The 27,817-nt window shown below is 47.4% G+C and overlaps 2 protein-coding genes across 4 annotated transcripts; one reads left to right on the top strand and one right to left on the bottom strand.

Annotated features, from left to right (window-relative positions):
- Nucleotides 1-48: 48 nt before the first annotated feature.
- On the bottom strand, nt 49-12,895 carry LOC102084681 (ectonucleoside triphosphate diphosphohydrolase 2). The gene is made up of 9 exons (XM_005511565.3): nt 12,524-12,895; nt 10,215-10,332; nt 8,301-8,451; nt 7,416-7,575; nt 5,965-6,192; nt 4,948-5,217; nt 3,834-3,929; nt 2,762-2,896; nt 49-1,785 (listed from the first exon to the last, which is right to left on the bottom strand). The coding sequence occupies exons 1-9, from the start codon at nt 12,635-12,637 to the stop codon at nt 1,555-1,557; spliced, it is 1,503 nt and encodes a 500-aa protein (XP_005511622.2). The 5' UTR covers nt 12,638-12,895; the 3' UTR covers nt 49-1,554.
- Nucleotides 2,271-27,817, top strand: NELFB (negative elongation factor complex member B). Of its 3 annotated transcripts, XM_065036045.1 has the most exons (15): nt 2,271-2,298; nt 6,333-6,474; nt 11,603-11,777; nt 16,393-16,556; nt 16,736-16,835; nt 17,220-17,450; nt 19,484-19,669; nt 21,005-21,117; nt 21,700-21,802; nt 22,781-22,876; nt 24,233-24,375; nt 25,175-25,281; nt 26,167-26,308; nt 27,035-27,143; nt 27,398-27,817. In XM_065036045.1, exons 3-15 carry the CDS (start codon nt 11,634-11,636, stop codon nt 27,533-27,535), a joined length of 1,776 nt encoding a protein of 591 aa, XP_064892117.1. In that variant the 5' UTR covers nt 2,271-2,298; nt 6,333-6,474; nt 11,603-11,633; the 3' UTR covers nt 27,536-27,817. The 3 variants fall into 3 exon arrangements, with proteins under 3 accessions (XP_064892117.1, XP_005511628.2, XP_064892118.1); XM_005511571.2 differs by lacking the exons at nt 2,271-2,298; nt 6,333-6,474; nt 11,603-11,777 and adding an exon at nt 15,551-15,725; XM_065036046.1 differs by lacking the exons at nt 2,271-2,298; nt 6,333-6,474; nt 11,603-11,777 and adding an exon at nt 15,574-15,725 and having other exon boundaries at nt 16,330-16,556.

Here is a 27,817-nt window from a genome sequence, read left to right as displayed (position 1 = left end):
TCACAGTGAAACCCCCGCTTTGATGTCTTGCCAAGAATAACACAGACAGTCTATTAAAACATCTTTAATAACATGATATAATTAAAAATATCCAGCGTGCAACTCAAAGAAATGAATATGAAGCTTGTTTAAATCTGTTTCCACACCCCTCCAAACTTGACTGACAGGTTCCAAACCTTCATTAATTGGCCTGAAAATGTATGAATGTCCCAATATTGTGGGGGAGGGAGCATGTCCTATATAAGAGTTGGGAGCACAAGTAATTAATAGTCAGATTTGAAAGGATATGGGTGCCACAGTAGCTTTAAAAAATCCTGCAAGGCACGTCATTGCATCTGTGAACATTTACATTTCTAGTTAAAGTACTCTGAAATGAGTAGGAGACGCTTCTCTCTTAGGATTTTAACAGCCTGTGTGTTTAAGTCTCTGAAGAAATCCAAGATGTGAACTCTAAATGTTTTAGTCAAAGAACGCTATTTGTCTGAACCCATCCCTTGTCTTCTCAGTAACATGAGGAATTTGTGCACCACCTCACCTTTTAGATGAGCAGAGCAGACCAGAGGAACTGGAATGACTGCCAAGTCCCAGAGGAATCCTGAGTATTGGGTTATAAAGTAAATCTGGTCACTGTCTAAGGTGAAAGTCATTGGCCTGACAATTAGGAAAGCTTCTGTCCCTGGGTCTGCTCTTCTCGAAAGGACAGTATTGGATGAGACACTTCCAGAGTCAGCGAGACAAGCAGCTCAGTGCAAATGAACCAACTGGTGAACCTCAGCCCACCATGCACCTGATTTGAGTAGATGTGAAATGAAATGTGTTAATTTAAGTCTTGATTAAAGAGCTTAAATTGTCAATTTTAACCCCGAGTTGCCATGACTCAGCTGAGAGACAGGAATTCAGCTGTGTGTCTGTGCATTTTGTTTCTCCTTTGATGCTATGCGCATTTTGTGGATGACAAGACTGAAAAACATTGCATTTGAAGGATTCTTGGTCAGCAGAATGGATCAGATGCATGGATACCATCCCTGAGGTGGAAGAACAGACAGATCAGGCAGAAAATACCTGCTTTCTTCCTTAGAACATGGAAACCAGTTGGCTGTTATATTCTCATTACATTTTAATGCTGTTCCAGTCTTCACTGGTGGCAATACTGGAGGTATTGTCTCTCTTGTGGGCACAGCGGAGGACAGAGCACTTTTTTTCAGATGCCACCTCTTCTGATTAGACAGGGTTATTCAATATTAGCTGTACAGTAGCTCAGGGCCTGACTGCTCAGAGGCATCGCCTTGTTAGGTGGACATGAGTAATCTCAGCTGCAGCCCAAGCAAGATCTGTGCAGGCTGTGCTCTCGTTTGGAGAACAAATCGCTTGTGATCCACCAGAAATCACAGGCTTCCTGCAGAACAGGGTCTTTTGTCTCACTGGACAGTAATGCAAGTGTTGGCAAGTTGAAATAAGGCTCTGGGAGTCCTCCAGAAAAGTCACTTGCATCTTCCACATCTGTGTGATTTCTGTATGTACCCCTGGCAAGAGTATCGAGTCCCAGAATAACTGTCAGTCGTCATCAAAAACGCTGCTGTTCCTGTTACTGAAGCTGTTTTCCTTGACCATCACTCGGTACGAGATGCGCATGAACGAGCCGGTGAGCAGCACTACAAAGAGGACGAGGAGCAAGGACCAGACCCCTGGTTCAATCCCCTTGAGGAAGGTTGGGCTGTCCTGGGGGACGGTGTTGGTCAAATTCAGCAGGTATCCAAGAGTCCAGCCCGATGATGGGTCACCCATCTGTTGGCATGAAAAGGAGGAGAGGACACAAGAGAAGGAGACAGTCTAGACCCTAGCTGCATTTCTGTCCGCAGGCCCAAGGCCTCCTGTACTTTATTTGAGACTGATCCAAGGATTAACCATAAAATGAGGAGCTTTCCCACTGTCAGTACACTAATAGCCCTTAATTGCCCTGACCAGTCACACCTGGCACTTCCACCCACCCCCTTGCCCGTGGGGCTGGGAGCTCCATTTAAGCTCTGGCCTAGGCAGCTACTTTTTCCTAAGCTGGGCTGTAGGTATGTGCTGTTCCTTCTGCTTCCTGACTGGATTTTCCAGATAGGCCTCAGGTCTATATAATGAGTAGCTCTGTCCCTGGTTGAACCTCAGACTTATATTTTAAGTGGCTTGCTTTCTGGTTTTCTAGGCTGGGCTCATAGGCTGGACCTACCTCACTCCCTTGCCTTAGTCTGATGATCATGACGTGGCAGACTGACCCGCCCTGCTCAGTGGGACCAGGCCTTTGCGGATGAGGTGAGAAGAAGTCTGGGAATAAGTTTTCTTTTCTTTTGCAGAGGGGAGAACTTGAATCAGATCCTGAAGCAATTTCGGACCTTAGGAGCCAGTTATAAACCCTCACCAGTATAAAGGTGATTGCAAAGAGTAAAGCAGCATCTTTTGGCTCAGGAAATATTATCAGCAGTTTGTCCTTAGCATTAAGTGGTGATAAAGCCATACTTCCCTTTTGGGCATAGACTGTTAAAGATTATATTGCTTCAGGTTAGATTTTGACCCATCTGTTTTTCACTTGTGATGCGTCTAATCTCTAGCTCTCTGAGATGTCTTGTTTATCTCATGACAATTGTGAATTTATTTTGCAAAACCAGCTTGCTGGAGAAACCTAGCTAGTTAGGGCTTGTAGGAGTTGGGGACAGGCTGGCTTTACTGAAACCAGCCCTCCCTCACAATTAGAAATACCACGCTGTAGGTAACTGACCTTCTCCTGGAATGCAGTCCAGACAGACCTGTCCAAGTCAAACATGTATCCCTTTGTGCTGAGATGAAAGATGAAGACAGACACGAGGCAATAATCAGCAAGTGTATCCAGGCTTGTTTGGGACTCTTTGACCAGCTGGTGTCATTTCCAAAAGAAGATGGGGGGAAAAAAAATAAGTGAATATTCAGTAGCTGAGTTTCAGGCCTTCTCTAGCCTCTCTAATGCTCTGGGAGCGGAGAAGTGTTTTGTCTCCTGTGCAGACTGAAACCCTGTTCCCTGCACCCACTGGGCTGTGGTCTGGGAGCCAGTGTCATCTCTTAGTGCCTTTGTTCCCGTCTTATTAAAGAGCAGGCGGTTCCAAGAGCAGCAGGGCTGGCAGCCAGGTCTCCGACAGTTGCCTTGCAGGTGAACTGCTTGGTGTGACTCTGCTCTCTAATTAGATTGAGTTAATGCCACAGCCTTTCTCTCAACAGGAATATTAACAAGATCTTTCTTTTCTATCCAGAAGAGAGTGCTTTAAGGAACTGCTTATGGGCTTTACTACCCCATTAGCAAACCCTGTAGAAATTGTCCAGTTTGAATGTTACTGGCGATGTTTGGTCAGTGTAGGTGCCAGTGAGGGTGACCTCATAAGTCACCAATTGAGGAAAATAATTTACAAATTCCCCCTGGCTTGATCTCTGGGGGCCCAGGTGAAATGGAAAAGCCCCTGGAGTCTGAGGGGTTGTGCTCCTTGCACTTAAGGACTGGAGGATAACAGGAAGGACAAAGCGATGCATGGGAGTGAGTAGACAGCCTTCCTGTTTGATCCTTAATATCCAGTAAAAGGTGTTTGTGGCTTTTCATTTAACTGAGTGCAGGTGTTACCAGCACCAGCTGGAATTTGAGAGGAAGGGAAGTAAGGGGAGCCTGTTTCCTCAAAGTAAAAAGGATATGAAAAAAACAAACCAAAAAATCCAAACAAACAAAAACTGGCAAATCCAGATTCTCTCAGTCTGAGCCCTGTGGGCTTTCACAACAGACTGTTCCTTGCGACCCACTCTCCCTGCACACTAAGTTATTCCCCAGTTACCTCTTTGACGGACATTCCACAAAGCCTGTTGACTGCCTGGCCCAAGTCCGGAGAGCGTACAGTTTCTCTCATGAAATCCATGGCCTCAGACATCACCTATAACAGCAGCAGCAACAATGATCAGGCTGGACTGTACTCTGCATCCTCACATTGCATGCAGTGCCTCTGGGAAAGCAGTGGCAGTATCCGTGTAGTGTGCTGCCAGGGTGCCCTTTCTGTGGGTCTGCGGTGGCTACAAGTGCCTCTGGGTGCAAAGAAAACAAGCAGATGTGTTTCTGTTTGGAGATGGAGACAGGACTGCTGCTAGCCTGCATGCAGCAGCCTTCCTGGCCCTGCCTGATCAGCGGGCTGGTCCTTACGCTCCTGGGCATAGTGTCCATGGGGAACTTCTGAAATTCCTCCCTCTGCATTCATGGAAATGCATTCAGCTTCTCGTAGGATCTTGAGATAGTCCTGGCTTAATGTCTCAGTGACTCTGGATGCTAGATCCAGGGTCTCAGATATGAGCATGCCCAGGTGTCTGCTCAGAGTGGCAGAGGAGCTTTGGCTTCACCACACACTTGGTGTGGGAAGAGCTTCTCAGCACACAAGTCCTGACTGCTCTATCCTTGCTGGCTCACCTGAGCTCCTGTAGAGCTCTGCAGAGCTCTGAAGTTTGTCTCACAAGCAGTTGTTTCTGAGACATGGATGAAGAAAGCTCTGCCACAGTCAGCAGTGGGAAGCTGTGGTCCATGTTTGGACAGCTTTGTGCCAATGTAGGGGAGAGCACAGGAGTCCATGTGTGCGGCATGAGAACTGGCCGTCTTGGCTAGTAGAGGGCACAGTGTCATAGAATCATAGAATGGTTTGGGTTGAAGGGACCTTCAAACCTCACCCCTGCCATGAGCAGGGACACCTTCACCAGCTCAGGTTGCTCAGAGCCCCGTCCAGCCTGGCCTGGGATGTCTCCAGGGTTGGAGTATCTACCACCTCTCTGGCCAACCTGTGCCAGCGTTTTACCACCCAAATACTGGAACAGTGTTGCTGTTCCCACTGTATTTATTAATGACCAACCTCGTCCTATTTCATGGGTTCTCCATACCAGTTGTCTACCCCAGTGTAAATGAGAACTCACCAGAAACCTGGTCTGGAAGGGCTTGAAAACACTGCTGAGGGGATGCTTGAAGAAGCTGCAGGAAGAGGAGGTGTTGAGCAGCCTCTGGACGAGTCCCATGCAGGCAGTGGGATTGCTGGAGCCGGTGATTTTGAAGACCTCAGGGCCAGGGATGTCCGATGTGTCATTACTGACAGCACAAGGCCCCTCGTGCACTGAATGCCACTGCACTTCCCGGGAGTAGGAGAGGGGCCAGCAGGGATTAGACATGGTTTTAGCACTTCTCTGTTCCTAGAGGCACAATAAAACAAGGACAGAGGCAGCAAGAGAGGAGGTTGGTGTTCCAGGCCTTCACAAAGGAGTACAAAATGCAACACAGTGAAGAACAGTTTTCCTCTGGCACCACAGTGATGTAAATGAGCAGAAAGGCTGCAAAAGGTTTGCCAAGCCTTATCTCAACTGGTGAACCCAGGCTGGTGCAGGAGGCTCCCAGCTCCGGCAGAGTTCAGGACAAGCTGCAGTGCCCAGACCTGCTGTGGAGTGCTGAGGAGTCCCAGCTCTACCTGCTCTTCCATAGGCCGAAAATACAATTTCAATGAATCCTGTACTCTTTGTAGTGGAAAGAAAGAGGTCTGACTTCCAAATGGTTCAACCCCAAAGTGCTTCTTATTTCTAGGAATTGCCCAGTATAACTGTGGTGAAGTGAGTCTCCATGCGGGATGTTCAGGTCTCAAATGAGGAGAGCTCTGGAGAGCAATTCTGTGCTCGTGTGTATTAAGTCAGAAGCCAAATAGAGCCTGCAAGTAGGAAACTCTGGAACTGGTGCCTGTGTGTCTGCTTGGAGGGCATTGATTTGGGCATAGAAAGTATGTCTGACAAAAGCAGTGGACTTTTTTAGATATATGCAAATGCCTTCTATGAAACACGGTGATTGACAATTTACCCACCAGCAGCTATGCTTTATGTAACTGTCATTCAGTGCAGAGGGTTAATATTCTGTCCAGGAATTTTTCAGATGTCCTTCTGGCAGATACTCACTTGAATGAGTGTGGAGAGCAGGCTGCTGCGGAGCTGGTCCGTGCCATGGCAGGGGCAGCGGCGAGTGTACACGCTGTGTGTCTGCCCATACAGCTGCAGCCTTGCTCCCTCCATTGGTGCCTGGTTCTCTTCTTTTACCCCGGCAGTGAGCTGTGCTGAGGTTCCTCCCATGGACAGGACTCCTGCCGTCCTCTTCCCGGAGGGGACTAACTGTCCCCGCCAGTCGTACTGACCCAAAAAGAACCAGAGAGATCAGTTCTTAAGACTTTTGTGTCTGGGTCATGGTCAGATTCAAGCATTAGTGCAGAGAGAGAGAAAGCAGCTTTCTGCTACAGTACAACCCAATGCTATTTTTTCTTTCCTCACAGGACAGGAGGATGCTGAACCAGTGGCTTTTGAGGGAACAGACGAGCTGTTGTATGAGCACTGCCAGCTGCATGAGAGCTCCACACAGCCAGCAAGAGCAAACAGGGCTCGTCATCCTGCACAGCTGTTCAAGGGTCTCAGCAGGTAAGAGCAGGGGAGGGAAGAGAGGGTGGTGGTGGTGGGAAGGAAGTTTCCAGGTGGACAAATAGGGGTTTCAAGTGCTGCCTTGATGCTAAAGTGGTCCTCCTGTCAGATGAACCCTGTGGTTTCATCTCCCGCTGGCTCGCAGAACTGATTTTTGGCAGTGCTGGGGATGGCAGTAACAGGCAGGACAGTTTGTGCTGACTGCACGTGTGAGTGTTCTGCGCATGGCCAGGGGAGGCAATTCCCTCAGCAGTGCACGCTTGCTGCTGGCTGTCAGAACGGCCTTGGAGTTTTTCTTGACACCCCTTGGCTTGAGAAGCCATGGGCAGAACAAGGAAATTTAAATGTATTATTGTTGTTTAGCAAGTGCCTTCTGAGTACAGAGCAGGCCCCTGTGCTGGGACAGCCAGCTGTGTTCTCACTCGCGTTTCAATGAGAGGAAATTTGATGGGCTTTTGTTTTTGCAGCAAAAGACTGTGTATCTCTGTCTACCCTCTATGGGATGCCCCGTGGGACAGCTGGGCTCCAGTGGGCTCTACAGCAGCGATGCTGTTTGGTGGTGCTGAGCTGGAGCTGCAGGGACTCGGGGCAGTGGGGTTCTTGGTGATACCCCAGGGCCAGGCCACATAGGGATGTCTATGTGAGCATCCTGGATGTGCTGTCCAAAGAGCTTCACATGTGTTAGGGCGACTACATGAACATGCCCAGGAAAGGCTAGATTAGAGGTTTGGTCCTTCAATCCGGTTTTAACCGCCTCACATGTTCCCCAACCAGCTGGTGTTGGATATAACCTGCCTCCTCTAAAAGGCAGTGCAAGCCATGCTTTTAAGCATCGTTTAAAGTACAGGGCTTTAATGATCTCTCCATATGTTTCTGTGCCTGTTTGCAAATGGGAATTGCTCAGTTTAGTTCTGTACTCCCCAGCCAGGATCATCCTTTACCTTGAAGAAGTTCCCCAGGACATAATTAACAGCAACCCAATTGAATGCTTCCTTTTCTGGACTGGAGAGGATTTGTGCCCTCTGGAAGTCAAAGGGGGATGACTTCAGGGCCACAGTCAGGGCTGCAAGGACACCATCAGGGAGGGTGGGATGGGTGAGGCTAAACAGGAAAGAAAAAGAAGGCACAGTTGTGGTTACGGGAGCAGCCCGCACTGGGGGCACAGCTGCAGGGCTTCTGCTGTGCTCATCACTCTGGGTGGTAGCACAGACACAGTGACAGTCCCACTCCTGGTGCTCTGTCCCTCTCCCCTCGCAGGACACTGGGGCAAGAACAGCAGGGCGGTGATTTGAGTAGTTGTGTCGTTGTTCAAGAATTTGGGAGTTTAGTACTTTATGCCACTGAAGGATCCTGTGGTCTTGACCCAGTGGCCTGGCCCCCTCCAGAACTTTTCCCCAGTGTATAAAAGGAGATAAAGGTCCCAATAATGAGATAATAGAGAACAGGATCCACTTGTGTGTGTAAGATAAGGTGGATCTTCCCACCGCCGCTCCCAAACCCTGCAAATCCATGTGGGTTGTCACATAAACTGAAAACACTTCAGCTTCCAAACTGGCAGATGTTTTCCCAAGCACTAATCGTGAAGGAGACTTTATGCAGACTGACAGCAGTAGCAAGACTGCCTTCATCACACCTCCTTGGTGGGTGACAGTGTGGAGACACAGCCATGCTGTGCTCCCCTCGAGCGTGGGGACCTGAAGAAGGTTTACCTGACCGTCAGGGTGGGGATGGAACACACTGCAGAGCAGACAGGGTGAGATGCATTTATGGAATGATCCGTGTGACGCGTGCTGATCGCTGGGTGTGGGTTTGCAACATTCACTCACTTCAGCTGCCTCATGCTGGCGGATGCTCCGAAGTAGAGGGGGGTTTGGCTGTGCTGATCTGCTGGGATCTCTTTCTGGGCCCAGTTCAAACATGACTCCAAGCTCTTCTCTACCTTCTGAGGAAAATCTGAGTAGTTGGAGAATCCCAGACCTGAGGACAGAATGAAATTTTTGGAGGAAAGATAATGGAAAAGTGTGAGAGCTGTTACCCAGGAGGTTGCAGTCCTATGAGGAATGAAGGAGTTCCTCCTGCTAAAATATGGTACGAGGAGCAAAACAGCACATGCAGGGCTGTCAGGCTTTGGAACAGGCTGCCCAGGGCAGTGGTGGAGGCACCATCCCTGGAGGGGTTGAACAGACATGGAGATTAAGTTCTCAGGGATGTGGGGCAGTGCCAGGGGTGGGTTAACAGTTGGACTCAATGATCTGGAGGGTCTCTAACCAAAAAAAAATGATTCTATGATTTTATGTAAATCCCAAATCTCACAGAGAACCCTAGCTCTGCTGCTATGTCCCATAAATGACCACATATCAGCCACAGGACAGCTGCAACAGCTGAGGCTGTCCCAGCCCATGGAGGAAGAAATGTGACTTTAGCCACTATAGAAGATAAGCAAAAGGACCCGCTGCCGCGCAGACAGAGCTGAGGCTGCGTCAGCTCTCTCCTCCAGCCACTTCCTCTTGTGTTGGCAGAGGTGGCTTCTGAGCCCTGTGCCTGCAAGGAAGACACCCCTGCTCTAGACAAAGCTGGTGCTGGGTGGAGGGAAGCTGTGTGCAAGCCTTGACCAACCTCCCAGCAAGGTTCAAGGAGCTCTTAAATGCTGGTTTTGAGCCACTGCCCAGAAATAGCCTCACTTCCCCAGCCTCTGGCCCACTCGGTGTGTGACTACATCACCACGTGCTTTGCTCTCCTGGGCTCTGTACAGGGGTGGGCTGTGGCTTGTCTACGGCCACTCGAAAGCTGTGACCACCCTGCCATGCAGACAGAGGACTTCTTACATTTGGGGAAGAGACCTGCCTGGACTTCTTGTTCCTGCTGCTAACAAACTGCTGCACTGAGCTACAGTTGCTGTTTTTAACCCAACCAGTGAACATGGCAGCAGGCAAGGGACACTACAAGGTTTCAGGGAGCCCTTATTGCATCTCCTGTGTGTGGTTTGTGTTGCTTACAGTCTGCAAGGGCACAAACCCTCTTGTCTGCTTGCTGTGCAGCTGCCCTCCCACAGCACACTGCTACTGAAAGTTCAAGGGTTTCCCAGTATCGCACTATAATTGGGCTTCAACATCAAAGCAAGACTGAGAGATAGGGAAGGAAAACCCCAAGCATTAATGCATGAAACCCTTTCAGCGGGCTTTGGCAGGGCCAAACTGATTCAAACTAGTGAGGAAGACCCCAATATTCTCTGAAATGTCACACTTAAAGCCAAACTCAACTCATGTTTGTGCAGTCAAACCCCATGCAGGAGGTCAGAGCCTTCACACCTCGGCTGTCCTGGAGCTGCATCACTTACTGCCCGGTCACAAGGAGGCAGAAGATACCAGGAGTCACCCTGCAGCTGGATTTGCCTCTGTTGCTGTTCACTGTCTCACCTGGGTGAGAAGCTCAGCAACCTTGGCTCTGCCACTGATCTATGGGGACATCAGGGTGCCCCCGGCCCCTCTGTGTGCTTCCCTGCTAGCAGCAGGGCAATAAACTGTCACCTGCTACTGCCAAGTGCTCGGACATACAGCTGCGTATGGTTAAATCTCGCTTTGAGAAGACCCAGGCTGAAAATAAGCTTCACTGTCACCACGATTTCGGTGTACAGCTGGATGATACAGAAGCCGAGGAAATTGTGGCAATAGTCCATGCATAGATCTCCATCCATCCCATGCCAGTCCTACAGACCACCGAGTGTGACTTGGGGACCTTACCTTGCACCAGACAGGAGCTGCAGTCCCTGATCACCCCGGTCTTGTTTCCCTTGGTGGTGGTCCACTGGTAGATGAACAGGATGGTGTGGGATGAGCCAGCATCCAGAACAATGCCATACTGGAAAACCCCAAAAACATTCTATATAAACACCACTGAATGCTGCTTTATTATTGTAGGGTTACTCAGTGTTATGTAGGTGTTCTGGGTAACCCATGGGCCTGCACTGCAGTATTTGAGTTTGCTTTCTACGTGCAAAGAAAGGGTGAAGCCAGAAGATGATGTGGATTTGCAGAGAAATGTCTGCATTTCTGAATACACATGAGGAGTGACAGGAGCGTAGAGAAACCTGGGAATGTATCAGACCTTCAGTGGCATGTTCTGTAGCTGTTCCTGAAACTAGGCAAAGGCTTTCCACTGAGAGCTGAGCCATCTGGAGCTCAGGAAAAACAGGTCCTAAAGCAGCAGAAGATGGAACCATACAGCTCTCATCTGATTTTGGGACTCAAACTGCTGCTGGATTCATTTGCTAATGAGGTGAGGCTTTTGTGCAGGAATTGGAAGGCTGCGGTCTGCTTCTGGTTCTGAGGAACCCAAGGCTCCCACAGCGGTTTGATGTCCCACTGCAGAGATGGTGTGACATGGACTGGGTTTGCATGCCAGCCCTGCAGCACGCTGGGACCAACCAGCACATACACTGTCCAGGGCAGCGGCCCCAGGAGACCGAGATAATGTCTTGGCAGAACCAGCAGCAGAAAACATGAGATTTCTCAACACCTCGTCCCCTGACAGTTATCCTGATGCCCAGCACTGATGCCAAGGGCTTCCCTAGTCTTTTTGCCACCCAGCATCTGATCCATTTGCTGCTGTCTGAGCCTTGCTGAGCTGCACCTCATATGTGAGGGTTAGGAAATGAGAGACCACTGGGGTACAGCTCTGTGGCTGTTCTGAATGTCCCCACACTCAAAATACCCCCAGTGCTGGTCTAGGGTCTCCTCCTCTCCTCCAAACTGAGACATGACCCCAAACTAGGACATCTCCTATACAGACAGGAAAGAAAATAATGAGATCTGTGAGGTATGTGGTAGTGCATAGTCTAAGCTGTGTCTCGCACAGAAATAGTTGTAGCTGTGACTGAGTGGGAGGTGAAGCCTCCTGAAAGGTTGATGTTAATACCATCAGAAGGGCTTTAGCACAAAACGGAGCTTGGCTGCAGCCTCCGAGCGGAGCTGGCTGCCTGCTGCCTTCCTGGGAGCTCCCAGCTGCACCAGACCCAGCGCCTGGGCCAGGAACTGGCGGGGCTGGAGCAGAAATGCGGAAGGAGGATGGAGCTCCCTGCCCGAGCCTGCTGGCATCATCCCACATGAGTGACAGCTCATGTTTCTTGCAGGGACACGTCGGCTGCCGCAGAAGAGGAAGGAATGAATGGTATTGGTGGAGAAACCTGGATTTTTTCCCTCCTTCACAAAATGAGAGACTGCTGCTGGGAGCCCAAGAGAGGAGCAGGCATCACCGCATTTCTGCCCCAACTCAACACCAGGGAGGAGCAATATGGAGCAATAAGGGTATTTTTTAAATCAAATTTTGTTTCTGAGTGTGGAGGAGGGGTAGTGTCTCTAAACATGCAGGTTAACCTACTTCTGTTTGAGTAAACCACAGCGTGCCACCAATCTCACCTTGGCTGCGGTGCAGCAGGAGGCAGAGTGCATGGGCATTAACCCCCCGGGCACCAGGCAGAGCCGACTCCGCTGCCTACAGCAGGTTGGCTCTTCAGTTAAAATCGAGAGAGGGCAGAAGAGGAGAAGGCATGGAAGATAATTTTTTGATTTAAAGACAGAAGCAGCAGTTCAGGGCCAAATTCCTGCTGAGTTTCAAGAGGCACCTAGCTCTTTGCCTCCTCTGACACCCTGGTCCCTTGCTGCTCCAGGTAGCTCCTGACATGGGCTGTCTCTCCTCAGCCTGAGTGAGCATCTCTGCTGATCCATGGGCCATATCCAGCCTGTGTTTCTCTGACAAGCCAAAGAGGTTGGCTTGGTTTTGGTTCAAAAAGCTACAGCATCTTGGAGGATGCCAACCCATCCTCACAGTCTTGTTCTAGTCCCCTCCTCAGTTTATTTCAGGCTAATAAATAACTCAGTAGTGCAAAGAATGTAAAAAGCAACAAAACACACAAATTTAAAAGCCTGGCTTGCACAAAGAAATGGGCAAGTTCTGCTTAAGCAGCAGCGCCACAGATGAGGAGAAGGTCCATTGCTCGTTGCCCCACTTGACCCCTGGCTTGGCCACCCTTTGGGCAGGCGGACACACTTACCTTGGTCCTGAGAGGTGTGACGGGCACATCTTTAGTGGAGACACAAAGCAGCACGATGCCCGTCAGTCCTGCTGTGATCACCAGCCAGGGGGGAAGGAGTTCACGCCAAGACATGAAGTGCTTTCTCCTTTCGCAACGGATCAAAAGAGGAAGCAGCAGAGCAGCAAACTGACAGCAACTGCTTTTTATAACCTTTAAAAAGAGGAGAAAGGCGGGGCTGGGGCCAGGCTGCGACTGCAGCCCGGCCCCAAGCCACAGGGACCACAAGGAGCGTGTGGGCCAAGCTGCGATGCGTCAGGCAGTTCTCCTTTCCGTCGCTCCGTGCAATAAATAAAACGACGGCTTCGTGCCCGTTTCAGCGCGAGCTTTGCAAAGGCATCGGTGCAACCTCGAAACTGCCCCAGGCGATGGGGTTGAGGTAAACAGAAATGTGGGGTTAACTCAGGTATGCAATAAGCAGAAAGCAGGCAAAACTCATCCGTTTGGTATTCTGCACCTGGCAGTGCTAGCTGCCAAATTTAGAAGTGGGGAAACTCCTTGTTGCTGGGTTTACTCCATATCTGGGGGCTCCAGGGTGGACATGGGGCGCTTCCCCGCAAGCATGCGTCTGTTGGGTTGGGGCAGAGCATACACACCTGGATCCTTCAGACTGCTCCTGCTTCCTCCTTCACTCTCAAGCATCACCTGGGACAGGAAAACATCTGCATGCTTGGGTTTCCACCCACAGGAGACTCTGACTGATTTGGTTTTTGCTGTGGGAGGGAGACTGGGGAGGCTGCTCAGGTCGTTTGCCCCCAGAAGGCCAGAGTCTGTGTAGGTGCCTGTATTTGCCTTCTCAGCAGCTTCCGCATGAAAAATAGCCAACACCTTCACAGAATATAAGCCCACTTTCTCCTTTCTGGTGGCTACAAATGTATGTCCCCGAAACCAGAATTTCGGAAGAAAACATGTTAGTCCCAAGAGCGGTGCTTCTTTCAGGCTGTCCCCATCTGCTATGTGGAGACTGGGTCTAGGAATAAAAGTGCAACATCTTTAAAGAAATAGTTTGGTTTGTGTGAGCCTGGACCCTTTATTGGCAATGCCATCTTGTGCCCACCGGAGGACTTCACCAGTCAGGCCTCTGTCTGCAGAACTACAGGAATGACACCTTTTTGGTCTTGTAGGAGTGTTTGGAGATGCATCTCTCAATCTTAGCGTTGGTTTAAGCAAAGTGCCAGAAATGCCTCATCTTCCTTCAGAGTTTAGACTCCAGATTTTGCTCGTTGGTAACTAGAATGCATCTGCAGATGTCCTTGTAGTGACAGGAAAAGTGCCAATGGTTCTAAATTGAAAGAGGGTGCACGTAAGAAATGTTTCACAATGAGGGTGGTGAAACCCTGAACAGGCTGCCCAGGGAAGCTGTGGATGCCCCATCATTGGAAGTGTTCAAGGTCAGGTTGGATGGGGCTCTGAGCAACCTGGTCTAGTGGAAGGTGTCCCTGCCCATGGCAGGGGGCTGGACTGGATGAGCTTTGAAGGTCACTTCCAGCCCAAACCATTCTGTGCTGCTTTGTTTTGCTTACACTTGGCCTGACAATGCTCTGCCTTGCAACACAGACATGGATTAAATTGCCAGAGCGCTGTCAGTCCTCCTGCCCCTGCTCTCACACCTGCCCAGGAGAACAAGCGAGCATTCATACCCTTCAGTTGTGAGATTTTGAGCAGCAGTTCAGCTTGCTGCAGTGCCACAAACAAAACAGGCACCCCAGGCGTTCTCCTGTCTCGGAGAAATGCTGCACGTGGGATGTGTGGGGCGGCTGGCTGATTGCTCGTGCCCATGGCGAGGTCACTGTAGTTTATACCAATATCACGATATATCATCAGCATCTAAGGATATCCAGGATATCCAGCTCGAGGGAGGAGCTGCCAGATCCTGCTGTGCTCAGGCCAGTCCTGCTGCAGCCGGGACCTCAAACGGTGCAGGGGAACAGAGAGGGGAGGTGAGAGACCAAAGGATGCCGCAGCAGCTCGTGGCTGGGAATAGCATTCTCTCGTCTGAACGCTGGGGTGCATGGGGGTCTGTTGACAGATCTAAGTGGTTTGGGGGGGCTCTAAATCACACAGGTTTTGCCTCAGTAGTTATACAAACTGATGGGCAAATACAAAAGAAGTTTCTGCAACGTGTTAGACTGATGCCGCTCTATACAATCCTGCCGCTTGGCCACAGATCTCACAAAGGACAAATTAGGATTGTTTCCCCTGACTCTGTAGCAGCTATCCTGAAAGTACGGGCCTGCAAAGGTTAAACTATGAATGGAGAAAAGCCACTTCTCCTTTGTGAGGCTGATTTTGGTTCCGTTTCCCGTTTCCATTGCTCTCTGCCAGGGATCAACCGGGAAGTGGCAGCTGCCTCGCGGAGAGGAGAACCCCGGCATCCGCTGCCGTGCTCCTGTACTGTTGTTAGCTGGAGCAGTGCGCCCCAGTGCAGCGTGTGGGTGTTGTCCCCAAACCAGGGGGTTTTGCCTGGTGTGCATACAAAGGAGCCAAATTTAGCACACAGAAATATTGTTTATTACAGAGCTGTGCAAGTCTGGATGCTGGAATGAAGCCAGCAAGCCAGCGAGAAAAGTAACAGCCATTATATACAAAATCTTATCCGTACTCAGGGCAGTTCTAAAGAGCCAATTGGTTACACATTTGCATATTGCATTACATAATTATTTTATCGTATAACAAGCAATGTTCAGCTAAAGGATGCTTTATCCAACAGTCTTGAGATATATGCTGAAGCTTGACTCAGTTGTTTGGGCACTAAATGTCTAAAGCCACAAGGTCGGTAGTGTCGGTACTTCGTGATCAGGTGTTTTGCAAATCACTCTTTGTTCTATGAGCAGACTGCCCTAAAACTGAAAGAATTTACGGATCTTTAGGTTAGCAGTTGCAGACAGGGCTTTTTGTTTTAAGTGGAAATGACAGCTGACAGGGCCCGCGGCGGAACGTTGGTGCGGCGGAACCTTCGTGCTGCGGCGCCGGTTCCGCGGGGGCGGAGAGCGGCGGGCGCGGAGCGGGGCGGCCCGGGGAGGCAGGCGGGAGCGGGCCCGGCGGGCCCGGCCAGGCCGCCATGTACGCGGGGCTGCAGGAGCTGGGGGTGGCCAACGGCGAGGACCTGAAGGAGACGCTGACCAACTGCACGGAGCCGCTGAAGGCCATCGAGCAGTTCCAGGTGGGGCGGGTCGCCGTGGAGACGCCGGGGCTGGAGGCCCGAAGTGCGGCCTGTTTGTGGGGGTTTTCCCCTTTTTCTTTCTTCACCAGTATGTACTCTGCGCTGGTGAGGCCCCCCCTTGAATACTGTGTGCAGTTTTGGGCCCTCATCATAAGAAGAACATTGAGGCACTAGAGCGAGTGGAGAGAAGGGAACGGAGCTGGTGAGCGGCTGAGGGACCTGGGGGGTTCAGCTGGAGAACAGGAGCTGAGGGGAGACCTTCTGATCTCTGAACTGCCTGAAAGGAGCTTGGAGCCAGGGGGGTCGGGCTCTGCTCCCCAGGAACAAGCGCCAGGAGCAGAGGAAACGGCCTCAAGTTGCGCCAGGGGAGGTTGAGGTTGGATATTGGGAACAATTTCTTCCCCAGAGGGCTGTGGGGCATTGGAACAGGCTGCCCAGGGCAGTGCTGGAGTCACCATCCCTGGAGGGGTTTAAAAGGCATTTAGATGAGGTTCCTAGGGACATAGGTTAGTTCTACAGTTAGGTTATGGTTGGACTCAATGATCCTGAGGGTCTCTTCCAACCAAAATGATTCTACAATTGCATGATTCTATGTCTCTTGCAGTCCCTGCTGCTGTTTGCTGGCAGAGCTGGCTGACCCCCGGCCCTGGCCGGTGTTTCATTGCAGACAGAAAATGGGGTGCTGCTGCCCTCGCTGCAGTCAGCCCTGCCCTTCCTGGACCTGCACGGCACCCCCAGGCTCGAGTTCCACCAGTCGGTGTTCGACGAGCTGAGGGAGAAGCTGCTGGAGAGGGTCTCTGCCATCGCCTTGGAAGGGAAGGTTGAGGAGAGGTTTGTCAGCTGTCTTGGTTATTCGGAGTGAGCTGGGAATTTGGGGTGGAAATGAGTTACAGCAGACGGGTGACTTGTGCAAAGGGGAGTTTGGTTCCTGAGGGACCAAGTTCCAGTGGCTTTGAGGTGACCCACTTTGGTCTTTTGCTGTGACATCGTACTTAGTCTCTTGCTTTCAGATATAAGAAGCTGGAGGATCTCCTGGAGAAGAGTTTTTCCCTGGTCAAGATGCCTTCCATACAGCCTGTGGTCATGTGTGTCATGAAGCACCTGCCCAAGGTAAAACCGCTCCACCGGTTCTCTTCCATTACATCTCCATTGTAGACTAGGCTTATTAAAAGCACCATATTGTACTTAAGGTAATTGATTCAAAACTGTTTTTAGAACTTTTGTAAGTTACTGAGTTTTGAAACATCACCCCAAGTCTTAGTATCATAGGTTTAAAGGAAGTCTTAAGGGTCTTACAACTGGGTTATTGTTACAGGAGGGGGTAAGGCCAAAGAGGAGTCTGTGATACTGCCTCTTGTTTACTTGTGTTGTTGTGTAAATGACCAGACTGCCTGTGATTATGATTTAGAGTCTTCCGTAGTCAGTTACTTATTTCTTGGACAGTCAGGCAGGTAAAGCTGCTCTGCACTTTGGTAACTGCTCTGTTGTTTGCAGGTCCCTGAAAAGAAGCTGAAGTTAGTAATGGCCGATAAGGATTTGTATAAAGCCTGTGCGGTGGAGGTGAAGCGCCAGATTTGGCAGGATAACCAGGCTCTGTTTGGAGATGAGGTGTCTCCACTGCTGAAGCAATATATCCTGGAGAAAGAAAATATTCTCTTCAGCAATGATATTTCTGTCTTGCACAATTTCTTCAGTCCGTCTCCCAAAACAAGGCGTCAAGGAGAGGTAAGGACGAGGAAAACTCTTACAAGGTGCTTGTGAATGGAATTTGTCAGCTTTCAGTCAACCTCATCAAATAACAGTGTCCATGTCACCCACCCAACTTCACTACTAAGGTTGTTTGGCTAGACAGAAGTCTTTGCAAGAAGTACCAGGCTGTTTTCTCCTATATGTCTGGATGAAAGCAGCAGGAATTCTTTTAATAGTTACTCAGTGCTGGGTAATAACTGATGTTCTTAATTGTTCATGAGCTTTTAAAAAAAAGATAGCAAGGCCAAATTTTTTCCTTTATTGCTCAGTCTGGCTTTAATACCCCTCAGCTGTTCTGAAGGATGAGCATCTCTGTCAAATCATTTTGAATATCTTACATTTCTTTTCTTGGAACTTTAATTTTTTAACAGGACATAGCCCAAGAAAAGCTGCCCTTTTTTGGTAAAAAATGGAAAGGTATGTTGAAAGTTGTAGCTAAGCTGCTGTTCAGAAAAGTAGCTCTTTGAATGGAATTAGGTGAGGTGGCTGAGCTGATCCAACCCTCAGCCGCAGGCAGGGCAGGTGCTGCTCCTCCCCTCCCTCCCTGTAGGTGATTGTCAGACCCTTCCATGAGCTGATTCAGCTCAGTAATTGCTACGGAAAGTAGCAAATAAAAGCAGTAAATAGTTTTCCAAGACAGCTGGATCTGCTCAAAGAAGAGAACAGCTGACACTGAAGCTGTTGCAAAGAGACAGGCTGGGTCACACAGCAGGACTGCTGCTGAAAGAAACAGTGGTGTGGGTGTTAGGAGGAGCGGGTCGTTCCTCTTGGCAACTGCAAACCCTTACAGTGGTTCAGCTGTAACATGTTGCTTTACTCAGGTGCTTTTGATCCAAAAGGGAAATATCAGAGCTTCTGTAAGGACCTTGCTATTGAGAATGCTAAGGACTTGTGGGGATAAAGCAGTAAAAAGCTTTGATTTCAGAGAGGGTAGCATTTCTGTTACATGGGGGGTTTGGTTTGGGTCTGCTTTGCTTTCAAAAGCCCATGTAGTGTAGGTGCTGAGGTGCAGTTTACTTCAAGTTTATGCTGTGGACTTGTGGCTTAACCCCAGCCAGCAACTAAGCAGCACACATCTGCTCGCTCACTCCCCCTGTGTGGGATGGGCGGGAGAATTGGAAGAGTAAAAGAAACTTGTGGATTGAGATAAAAACAGTTGAATAATTAAAAAAGAAATTGCAAGGGGAAAAAGCAACAAAGATAAAGGAAAGTAAAACCTAAGAGAGACAAGCTATACAAATGAAAACAATTGCTCACCACCAGCCGACTGATGCCCAGCCTGTCCCTGATCAGTGGCCTCCCCACACCAGCCTCTCCCCCGGTTTTATTGCTGAGTACGATGCTGTGTGGTGCGGAATGTCCCTTTGGTCAGTTGGGCTCAGCTGTCCACACTGTGTCCCCTCCCAAATTCTTGTGCACCCCCAACCTGCTCGCTGGTGGGTCGGTGTGAGGAGCGGAAAAGCCCTTGACTCTGCAAGTGCTGCTCACCAGTGACTAAAACATCCCTGTGCCATCAGCGCTGTTTCCAGCACAGATCCAAACACAGCCCCATACAAACTACTATGAAGAAATGTAACTCTGTCCCAGCCCAAACCAGTACAAACCTTCACCTTCGTTCTTGTGCCCATAGCCTGAAGGTAAATAGAAATACAAAAAGACTTTCAAAGAGTGAGTTTCGTTCATGTTACAATTGTAAATTATATTCATCAATAACAGGTACTGCTTCTTACCTGTTCCACATAGCTGAACACCTTATATAATAATGCTTTGATTTCCTTTTGCAAGAGAGCGTTTTCTTGGCATTCTTTATTCTTTTATTATGACTATGAAAGATTTGATGAACGTCTCTTGAACAAATGCTCTTGGAAATCCTTTTCAGGAACTTACATCAATATGGATGTTTCAATCTTGATAAATCACATAGAAGAATTAGTTTACATTTTGTGTGTATGTGTGGAATAGCAGTATCTCTTCGTACTGAGCGCATGTTTTTTCCACTTGGAGTGTAGGTGGTTCAAAAGCTGACCCAGATGATTGGCAAGAACGTGAAGCTCTACGATATGGTGCTGCAGTTTTTAAGAACCTTATTCCTTCGGACAAGGAATGTTCATTACTGCACGCTACGGGCAGAGCTCCTGATGTCGCTGCATGACCTGGAAATCAATGAAATCTGCACCGTTGACCCCTGTCATAAGGTATTAATCATGTGGGACGTGCAGGAGTGTTACTGGAGAATTTTCTGTTGTGCCCACTCCTGCTGCCCCGCAGGACTTCAGCCCAGAGAACTCTCTCAATGGAGAGAGTTCAGACCTTGAATCCAAAAGTCATCTTACATTCCTTGGAACCTCCGGTGAACATTTCATCTTGGTTAACCAGCAGCTTACTTTCATTTCATAAGCCATAAATCATTCAAATTTGTGGTAATTGTGCAGTATTTGAAACAATGTCTAATCTGACCTATGTAGATCTGCAAAATATAATAAAAAATATTAGGTAGCCCCAGGTTCTTAATCAAAATTGGCTTTTTTTCCTGTTGTGATTTACTCCAACTGTCAGTAAACTGCATGTGTAACATTAAATACTTTAAATCTTGAATTATAAGAAAACTAATCCTAAACTATTAAAATAGTGGGGGATGATGGATGTGGTGGTAATGTCACACCAGGACCTTGTTGCTGGCCCTTTGTCAGTGGTCAGCACCACTCTGATCTAGAACAAAGCTTTTTCTTCTGAGTAATGCTGCTGAGTTTTAAGTGTATTCAGGTAAGAGAGAATATGTCCTAGAGTGATGATGTTACTGCACATTTTTAATGTAATCTGATCAGTATACAGGCAGTGACAATAAAAAAAGGCAATTCTTGAACAAGTTGCAGATTGTTTTCAGCAACCTCATTTTGCCACTGCAAAATGCAGTCACTGCTGCAAAGAAGCTGCAATGAAAGCATTTCATAGAATCTAGCAACTTGTTCTTTTTTGGCAGATGAAGTGTTGGGGGAAAATATCCGTTGTTTTCTGAAAGGGGAAAACAGCCTTTAATTTTAGGTCAGATAAAACATTTCACTTAACTGTCTTTTTCCATTTTGATAATACAGCTCTTAAGCAGAAGCGCCTCCACCATTAATATCCCCTGCTTTGAGGATGGGAGTGCTATTGCAGTGGCTAAAATAGCCCATGTTATTGTTATTGCCAAGCCACGCTGCTGCTTTGGCAGCCTCCCACTTGTATAAATCCACACAGATCAGGTGTGCTGGGCATTGATATATTTTGTACACGACTCTTCGGTGATCACTTGGGATTGTCTTTGTTGGGAGGGGGGAAGGTGGCACAAAGGTTCACTTACATTGGTATCTCTGACCTCATTTTGGAATGTTTTTCTCTGACCAGTGGCTACCACGTCTAATTATATTAATAAAATACATTAATTTCAGGTATTTGAAGGTAATTTGAGCCTTTTTCTCTAGCATTGTGCATTTTATTGCTGGTTTACTGCATTGCTGTGGTTCATAAAGCTTTCTCCTGTTTTATACCAGTTCACTTGGTGCCTTGATGCCTGCATTCGGGAGAAGTTTGTGGACAACAAGAGAGCTCGGGAATTGCAAGGGTTTCTGGATGGAGTGAAGAAAGGACAAGAACAAGTGTTGGGGTAAGGAGCTTGGGCTGTTTATTGAGAAACTGAAAATGAGTTCCCAGCAATCACAACATCTGACAGGTATTGTAGGTGTTAATTCTCCTCAAGAGTGAGCTCACAGCTCTTTTGTGCAGTCAAATCCTATACATCCATGAGCATTAGCGCACGAGGGCGTAGCCAGGTGTGTGCTGGTGGCACACTGCAGGAGATCTCCTGCTGGATTTCAGCGCAGACCTTTAGTAATTGTTTTCGGATAACATGCTCTTTCAAGTCGAAGAAATAACATTCATGGTGTTTCTACAAGGCAAGAGAATGTTCATCAGGTGAACACCTGTAGGTAACAAATGACAGAAATTCAGGTTTTAGATGATCATAGTAAGGGTATTGCTACAGTCTCCCTCTCTCTTTAAACACAGCGCGGTGTGTGCTTATAAAAATATAGTGTACGCACGCACACACTACTTCGGTGTGACATCCGATAGTTGATAGGATTACACCAAAGAATAGTGAAACACACTGGTGTCCTGCAGCTGGGTGTGGAACTGTACAGTAGGGTTGTTTGTTATCTGTGACACGTATTTGATTTTTGCTTCTCAGGGACTTATCAATGATCTTGTGCGATCCCTTCGCCATTAACACCTTGGCCTTGAGTACCATCCGGCACCTGCAAGACCTGGTTGGGCAGGACACCTTACCCAGGGTGAGTGTTGCAGCCTGTGCACCTGATCTGAGCTGTCGTCTTAACTCAATAGCATTTATCAACAAAGGGCTGGCGCTGCAGGAGAAGTACGGTCCAGTTCTCAAATGCATGTGTGAATTGAAATAAGGGAAATGCGATACTCCTTGTCCATGTGTAGCATATGCGTCAGGGCTCTGCAGGAGCGCTGTTTAGAGAGGGGCATTTGGGAGCTCTCCAAATTGACAATGAATCCTTTGCGTGGCTCATTCTATCCAACAGCTATGCATATATAGAATCAAATGTACAATATGTGCCTCCCTGCTTTGGCCTTCCATCGGTTTACCTAACAGCAGCAGCCTTTTGTCCCTGTCAGGGTACAAGCAGTGGGTTAGTTGACACTGTTCTGGTATGTTGGCTGCAATATAACACAGTTCCTGCAAGTAGTGACTGCAGGAAGTGCTTAAATGTTAAAGGAGGGGATGGCCTTACAGGTGTCTGAACAGCGTGAGGCATTTGCTGGTTTTATCCCCGAGCTGTTAAATTTTGTTGTTGGATTGAATGACTTTCTCATGACACTGTAAGACTGAAAGTTATTTTGGTTTCAGGGCAGAATATAAACAAAAAACCATTGTCGTTCTTATGCATGCTTTCTCTTTCTTCTGCCGAGATGATTTGTCCTGTCACACATTATATTTCAGTGTACTAATTTGGCTGGACATGTTTAAAAATTATGTAGTTATTACATTGGCTGCATACTTTTTGGTGCATTATAAAACATTACAAAAAAACCACAAACTGCCAGGTGTGTCTGTTATTTGATTTCCATTTGAGCAATCAGTTGTCAATTATATCAGAGAAGGGAGTGCCTTTAGCAGTCCTTGATAAAGCTGCTAATCCAGGAGACTTTTGAATATAAACCACTACTTTCAAATAAATATCTGTATGTGCCACTTGGGGAAGATCAAAATAGCTGTTTTTCTCCTTCCATTAAAATTCGAGGAAAGCCCGGATCTGCTGCTGCTCCTTAGGATGCTGTCGTTGGGACAGGGGGCCTGGGACATGATCGACAGTCAAGTCTTCAAGGAACCAAAAATGGTGAGCCATGGTGATGTTTGGAATTTAACACATTTAATTTAAACAAATTGAGACTTGTTTATTATTTTATTGTGTCCCTGATTTGACATTCATTCTGCGTACCTCTCATCGTAGCTTAGAAAATACATGTAAGTGGGCACAGAGCAGCAGCTCATGTGGACCTGCTGTGAGCTTTGTTTACCTGTGTTTTGATTTACATGAATGCCTGGCACCTACTGTTTTAAAATCAGACTGTACCTCTATTAAATTCTGCACTGGTTACTCATTGTTCCTTCTACACAACTGGCGAGTTTGTAAAACATCTTGTATGTGGAAAAAGGATTTCAGAGGCTGCACCGAAACCCTGGCAGCAGTGTAGCAGCTTTTCATTGACATGAAGAATGTTTTTCCCTTCTGGCTCTGTTGTAGCAATTTTGTGTAGTGCCACATTCAGCTACAACCTGTCGACACTTTGGAAATATTTTGCCCAGCATTACAGGCGGCCCTGGCGCAGTGTGGGAGCAGATCTGCTCGGGGATGGCAGGAGGATTAACCATAGTGCTGCACAGCGGGACTGTTTCTCGATAAATTTGCCATTTCTGTGCTGAACTATAAAGCAGCAAACGTCTACCTAGGGGGGTATTTGAAGTCTCCAAAATACATATTACTGGCTGATTGCGCTTGTAAATTTACTACAGGAAAGGTGTGCGTTAATACTCAGATTGTAACAGTGATGGTGATTGAAACTCCAAGCATAGCACTGTGATTGGACTTGCAGAGGTGCTCTCATGCATCTCTTAGAAGGAATCTGTGAACATTTTTCCTAAAGGGAATCTCCAAATCTGTATTTTACATCTGATTTATTTGTGTTTGCCACAAGCTGTGACCTCCCCCTCTGTTAATCTGGTACAACACAGGCTGATCAGCTTGGTGTGAGGAGATGCTCTTTGTTGCTATTCTAGCTATTCATTAATCCCTGTCACTTTAGAGAATGAACAAAACAATTTGTAATTACTTGATATGATTTGTAATTATTGATAAAAGCAGTTTGGTACCATCTTTAACATGCAGTGCTTGCAGCAGTATTAGGAAAGGTCTCAGAAATGCTACATAATTGTCAAAAGCAGCAATTCAAGCAGGAGTATTTCTGTAGATGAGGTAAAGTACAGTTTTCCTAATTACCAGTGGGATATGTGGAAGTGAATTATTCAAGGAATTTTGACTGGAACTGGATATCTAAGAGCTTATTTTTCTGAGTCTAGGATGGGGCTCGTAATGTTGCCTCTCTATTTGTTGCGGCACTCAAAGACCATTAGGTGGCATGAACTGATTGATGAAAATGTCGTTCTGTTCCCTCTGTTCTTCTGTCCCTCCAAGGAAGCTGAGCTGATCACGAAGTTCTTGCCCATGCTGATGTCCTTTGTGGTGGATGACCACACATTCAATGTGGATCAGAAACTGCCCTCGGAGGAGAAGGGCCCAGTTCCCTACCCCAGCACCATTCCTGAAGCTTTCACCAAGTACGTACCCTGCCTTCCCGACTTTGTACATGTGGTCTTGTTACCAAACTAAACATCAGGGAGCCAGCAAAAAATACTGTATGTGGTAAGGTGAAAGCTTTCTTGAGGCAAGATTTAGTCTCAGTTAATCAAGCCTTAACTTTTCCTTTAGCAGAAGAGGTTTGCACCATCATTCCTCTGATAAAATTTATCTGCATAAAATATTTCTTGTAATGACCATTCTTTTGGCAGATTGAACATGAAAGTATTTGGTATTACTGCTTTCAAAAAGCTGCTTGTGTAGCTTCCCACACAGTGAGTGATGTTTTGACTGCCCATGCTGGTTCTGAAGAGTGCTCTTGTGCTATTGTAAATTGTCAAATTGGCATTTTTAGCACACAGACACTCATTTTCTGTTGATAACCTCTCACTCCAGGGATGTCAAAAAGAGAAAGAAAAGCTCTGTGTGCTCTGTTGTAATCAGATCTTGCACTAATTTCCAGGACAATTTTTATCTGTATGCCAGAATCTGGAGTACCATATCCCAGTAGTTGTACTCTCCTCTATGACAGTGTAGATATTTGACCTTTGGGAAACTAAACCAAAACACTGTTGGACTTTGTATCGTTTTTGAGTATTTGGGCTTCTTCTAAACCCCATTTCGAGTAGCACTTTTATCATTAATACTGTTACACATGTTCACAATCAAATCCAAGTGTTTGATTGTGAGACAGCATGATGTTTGCTGAGTGGTAATTTTTTCCGAATCATGGTGGTGAGTATCTGCTCAGTCGCTTAGTAGTTGCTTCTGCCTTAACAGATTCTTGCAGGAGAACAGAATAGCGTGTGAGATTGGGCTGTATTACGTCCTTCACATCACTAAGCAGAGGAACAAGAATGCTTTCCTTAGGCTCCTGCCAGCACTGGGTAAGTTTTTTTGTCTCGTCTTCTAGGCCTGTTTGCCTTGTACTGGACACCCAGGAGGCAAGTAAAGCTGGAGTGAAAGTCATTTCAGAGTCAAAGACATAATGTTCTGCCTTGGGCTCTTCTAAGGCCCTGCAGAAGTGTGCGGTTTTGTCTGCAGTTAGGATACTTTTCTCCTGATCCGAGAACTTAGGGATAGTGGCTGAAGGTCAGTAGTTCTTAGATCAAGGGCTGTGTTAACAGTGAGATTAGTTGAGAACTGTTGGGAATGAATCTGAAGGATAAAAGAGCAGGTGGCTTAATTCTGCCACTGCTCATGGCAATTGCAGATGGACAGAAATTCTTGGGGCTTGGCTTTGTGCGGGGAAAAAACAAAACAGGACCAAACACAACCTTAAATCCTTCCCTGGGATGACCTTCTTTGCTGACTTCTCTGGGGCGTGTTGCGTGGGAGCTCTGAAGCAATCTCAGGAACTGCAGCTCCTGCAGTGGCAGGGGAGTTCACTTCCCACTCCCCCACCCCAGCTCTGCTGTTCTGTGAACCCTTTGCTGAACTATCAGCTCATTTACACGGGTGAGTTTTCCACTGGTGAGTGACTTGTATCTGCTCTCTGCAGGGTCTGAGGAGTGCAAGGAGGTGGATGTGGAGAAGGATAGTTGGGGACTTTATGATTTGGGCAGCAGCAAGCTACTCTGCGACATGGGCTTTCTACATTTTCTTCTCTCTGCTCCTAATTATTTGTGTCTGAAAGATCAAAGCTCCCTGCCAGGGCTGCCTATTTTAAAAAGAAATCTCACTTCAAAGTTTTCGTCAGGAACATCTGCTGCAGATTCAGGTTTTGGCACATCCTTGTCAGTCTCAGTCTCTTTCCTTTTCATGTTATACAGTTGAGACGTTCAGTGACTTGGCCTTCAGTGATATTTTTCTGCATCTGCTTACTGGTAATCTCACGCTGCTGGGTGATGAATTTGCACTTGAGGAGTTCTGCACCAGTCTCTTTGATGGCTTCTTTCTCACTGCCTGCTCAAGGTAAATCTGATTTTCCTCAGGGAAAGTAAGTTTACAGGATACCTGAGAGAATAGGTTATACTGCTTTGAATTATGTTTTAATAGTTCAGCAAACTCTTCACATATACTGGAAATATGAGCCTGATGCCATTTTTCTTTAAGGAAAGGCCTATATTTTGTGATCAAGTTTTTATCAGCAGGATTATTAAGTGTTGATTATGAATTATTACCTAAACTGTAATTCATTATTAATAAGTTAGAGCTGCAAAACACAATATCCTTTGTGCTTTGCAGTAGCTCTGAATATGAAGAATTAACTTCAGTTCTTTGCAGTATCAGCTGCACACAGAAAATCTGGTTGTGGCTGTTAATTGTGTTGAGGTGCAGCAGCGTGTGCTGCTCCTGCCACCACTTCCTCCGCGTGCAGAGGGACCAATGTCCTGCATGTGCGTGTGCTGGGTCCGACAGAGACACCAGCTGCTGCCAAGTGCTTGAAATCTCCCTCGCCTTCCTCACGGTTGCTACAGTTAGTCCAGTCCTCTTGAATAATTACATGAATTACTTGAAAGTCTCAGGCAGGGTTAGCACTTTGTGGCATGCAGACTACAGTTGTCAGGCGGTATGGAAAATTGTAGCAAAGCTGCCAACCTATGGGTATGTGAATTTTTCTGGTACTGTTGCTGTAGCTTTCTTGTTCTCAAGATGCTATTTGTATTGATTACTCTGCTGTAAAATTGCTTTTTGCAGAAAGGAGAATGTACACAGACATGTGCTGAGACTGCTGCTTCATCTGCATCACAAAGTGGCGCCTGCCAAATTAGAGTCTCTCCAGAAGGCTTTGGAACCCACCAAGCAGGTAAGAGGGGGAGCATGAGAAAGGGAAAATTAATTGCAAACGAAAGCAGCTGCCTTTCCCAATGTTGCTTAATAGAACATGAGCTCTGCTTTGCAGTGTACCAACTTGTGTCATAATGACCGTGTAACTTCCTCTCTGTGTGCTGGTTTCTGTTAAAACACACAGGGTAATTGCATGCTTAGTGTTCCAGCGGGTAGCAGCTAGAATGAAGTGTGACTTCTCTGTTTTTCCCCTCCCCAATTCTCACTCTGCAGAGCGGGGAAGCTGTGAAGGAGCTTTATAACCAGCTCACTGAGAAACTGGAGCTTCGCAAGCCGAGTCCAGCTGAAGCCACTGAGACTCCCTCCATGGAACTGACCTTGCCCACTGTGCCCACGCCAGCCTCCCGCTGAGCTGTGTCGGTAGCGCAAGAGTGAGACAGGAGAACAACCCACCTCGTGCTCTGCAGCGTGAGGGCACTTTATTGCCTTTCAAGCATCAAAAAAAAAGCCACTGAAGCTCTTTCAGGAAACACTGCAGTTCACCCAGCTCACTGGCTGTTGCTGGTTAGAAAACTCTGTATGCAGTGTGTTGCAAAGGTTTACTTTTCTTAAAGATAGTTGAGCGTTTTCTTGTAGATCCATTTAAAATCTGACTGTACATTTTGTTTTCAAAAAGAAAATGCATATTTTTAA

The sequence above is a fragment of the Columba livia genome, chromosome 19 (assembly GCF_036013475.1).
Source record: "Columba livia isolate bColLiv1 breed racing homer chromosome 19, bColLiv1.pat.W.v2, whole genome shotgun sequence".
In the NCBI taxonomy this organism is placed as follows: Eukaryota; Metazoa; Chordata; class Aves; order Columbiformes; family Columbidae; genus Columba; species Columba livia.
The sequence above is the reverse complement of the archived record's forward strand: the minus strand, read 5'-3'. Positions and strand labels throughout refer to the sequence as shown.

Coding starts and splice junctions, on each gene's coding strand:
- LOC102084681 (XM_005511565.3), bottom strand. CDS start 12,637: ATGTCTTGGCGTGAACTCCTTCCCCCCTGGCTGGTGATCACAGCAGGA. Junction 7,576..8,300: donor GCCAGCATGAGGCAGCTGAA/GTGAGTGAATGT, acceptor TTTCCTGTTTAG/CCTCACCCATCCCACCCTCC. Junction 3,930..4,947: donor CCTTCCAGACCAGGTTTCTG/GTGAGTTCTCAT, acceptor CTGCTGTTATAG/GTGATGTCTGAGGCCATGGA.
- NELFB (XM_065036045.1), top strand. CDS start 11,634: ATGAATGGTATTGGTGGAGAAACCTGGATTTTTTCCCTCCTTCACAAA. Junction 16,557..16,735: donor GAAGGGAAGGTTGAGGAGAG/GTTTGTCAGCTG, acceptor TCTTGCTTTCAG/ATATAAGAAGCTGGAGGATC. Junction 21,118..21,699: donor GGACAAGAACAAGTGTTGGG/GTAAGGAGCTTG, acceptor TTTGCTTCTCAG/GGACTTATCAATGATCTTGT.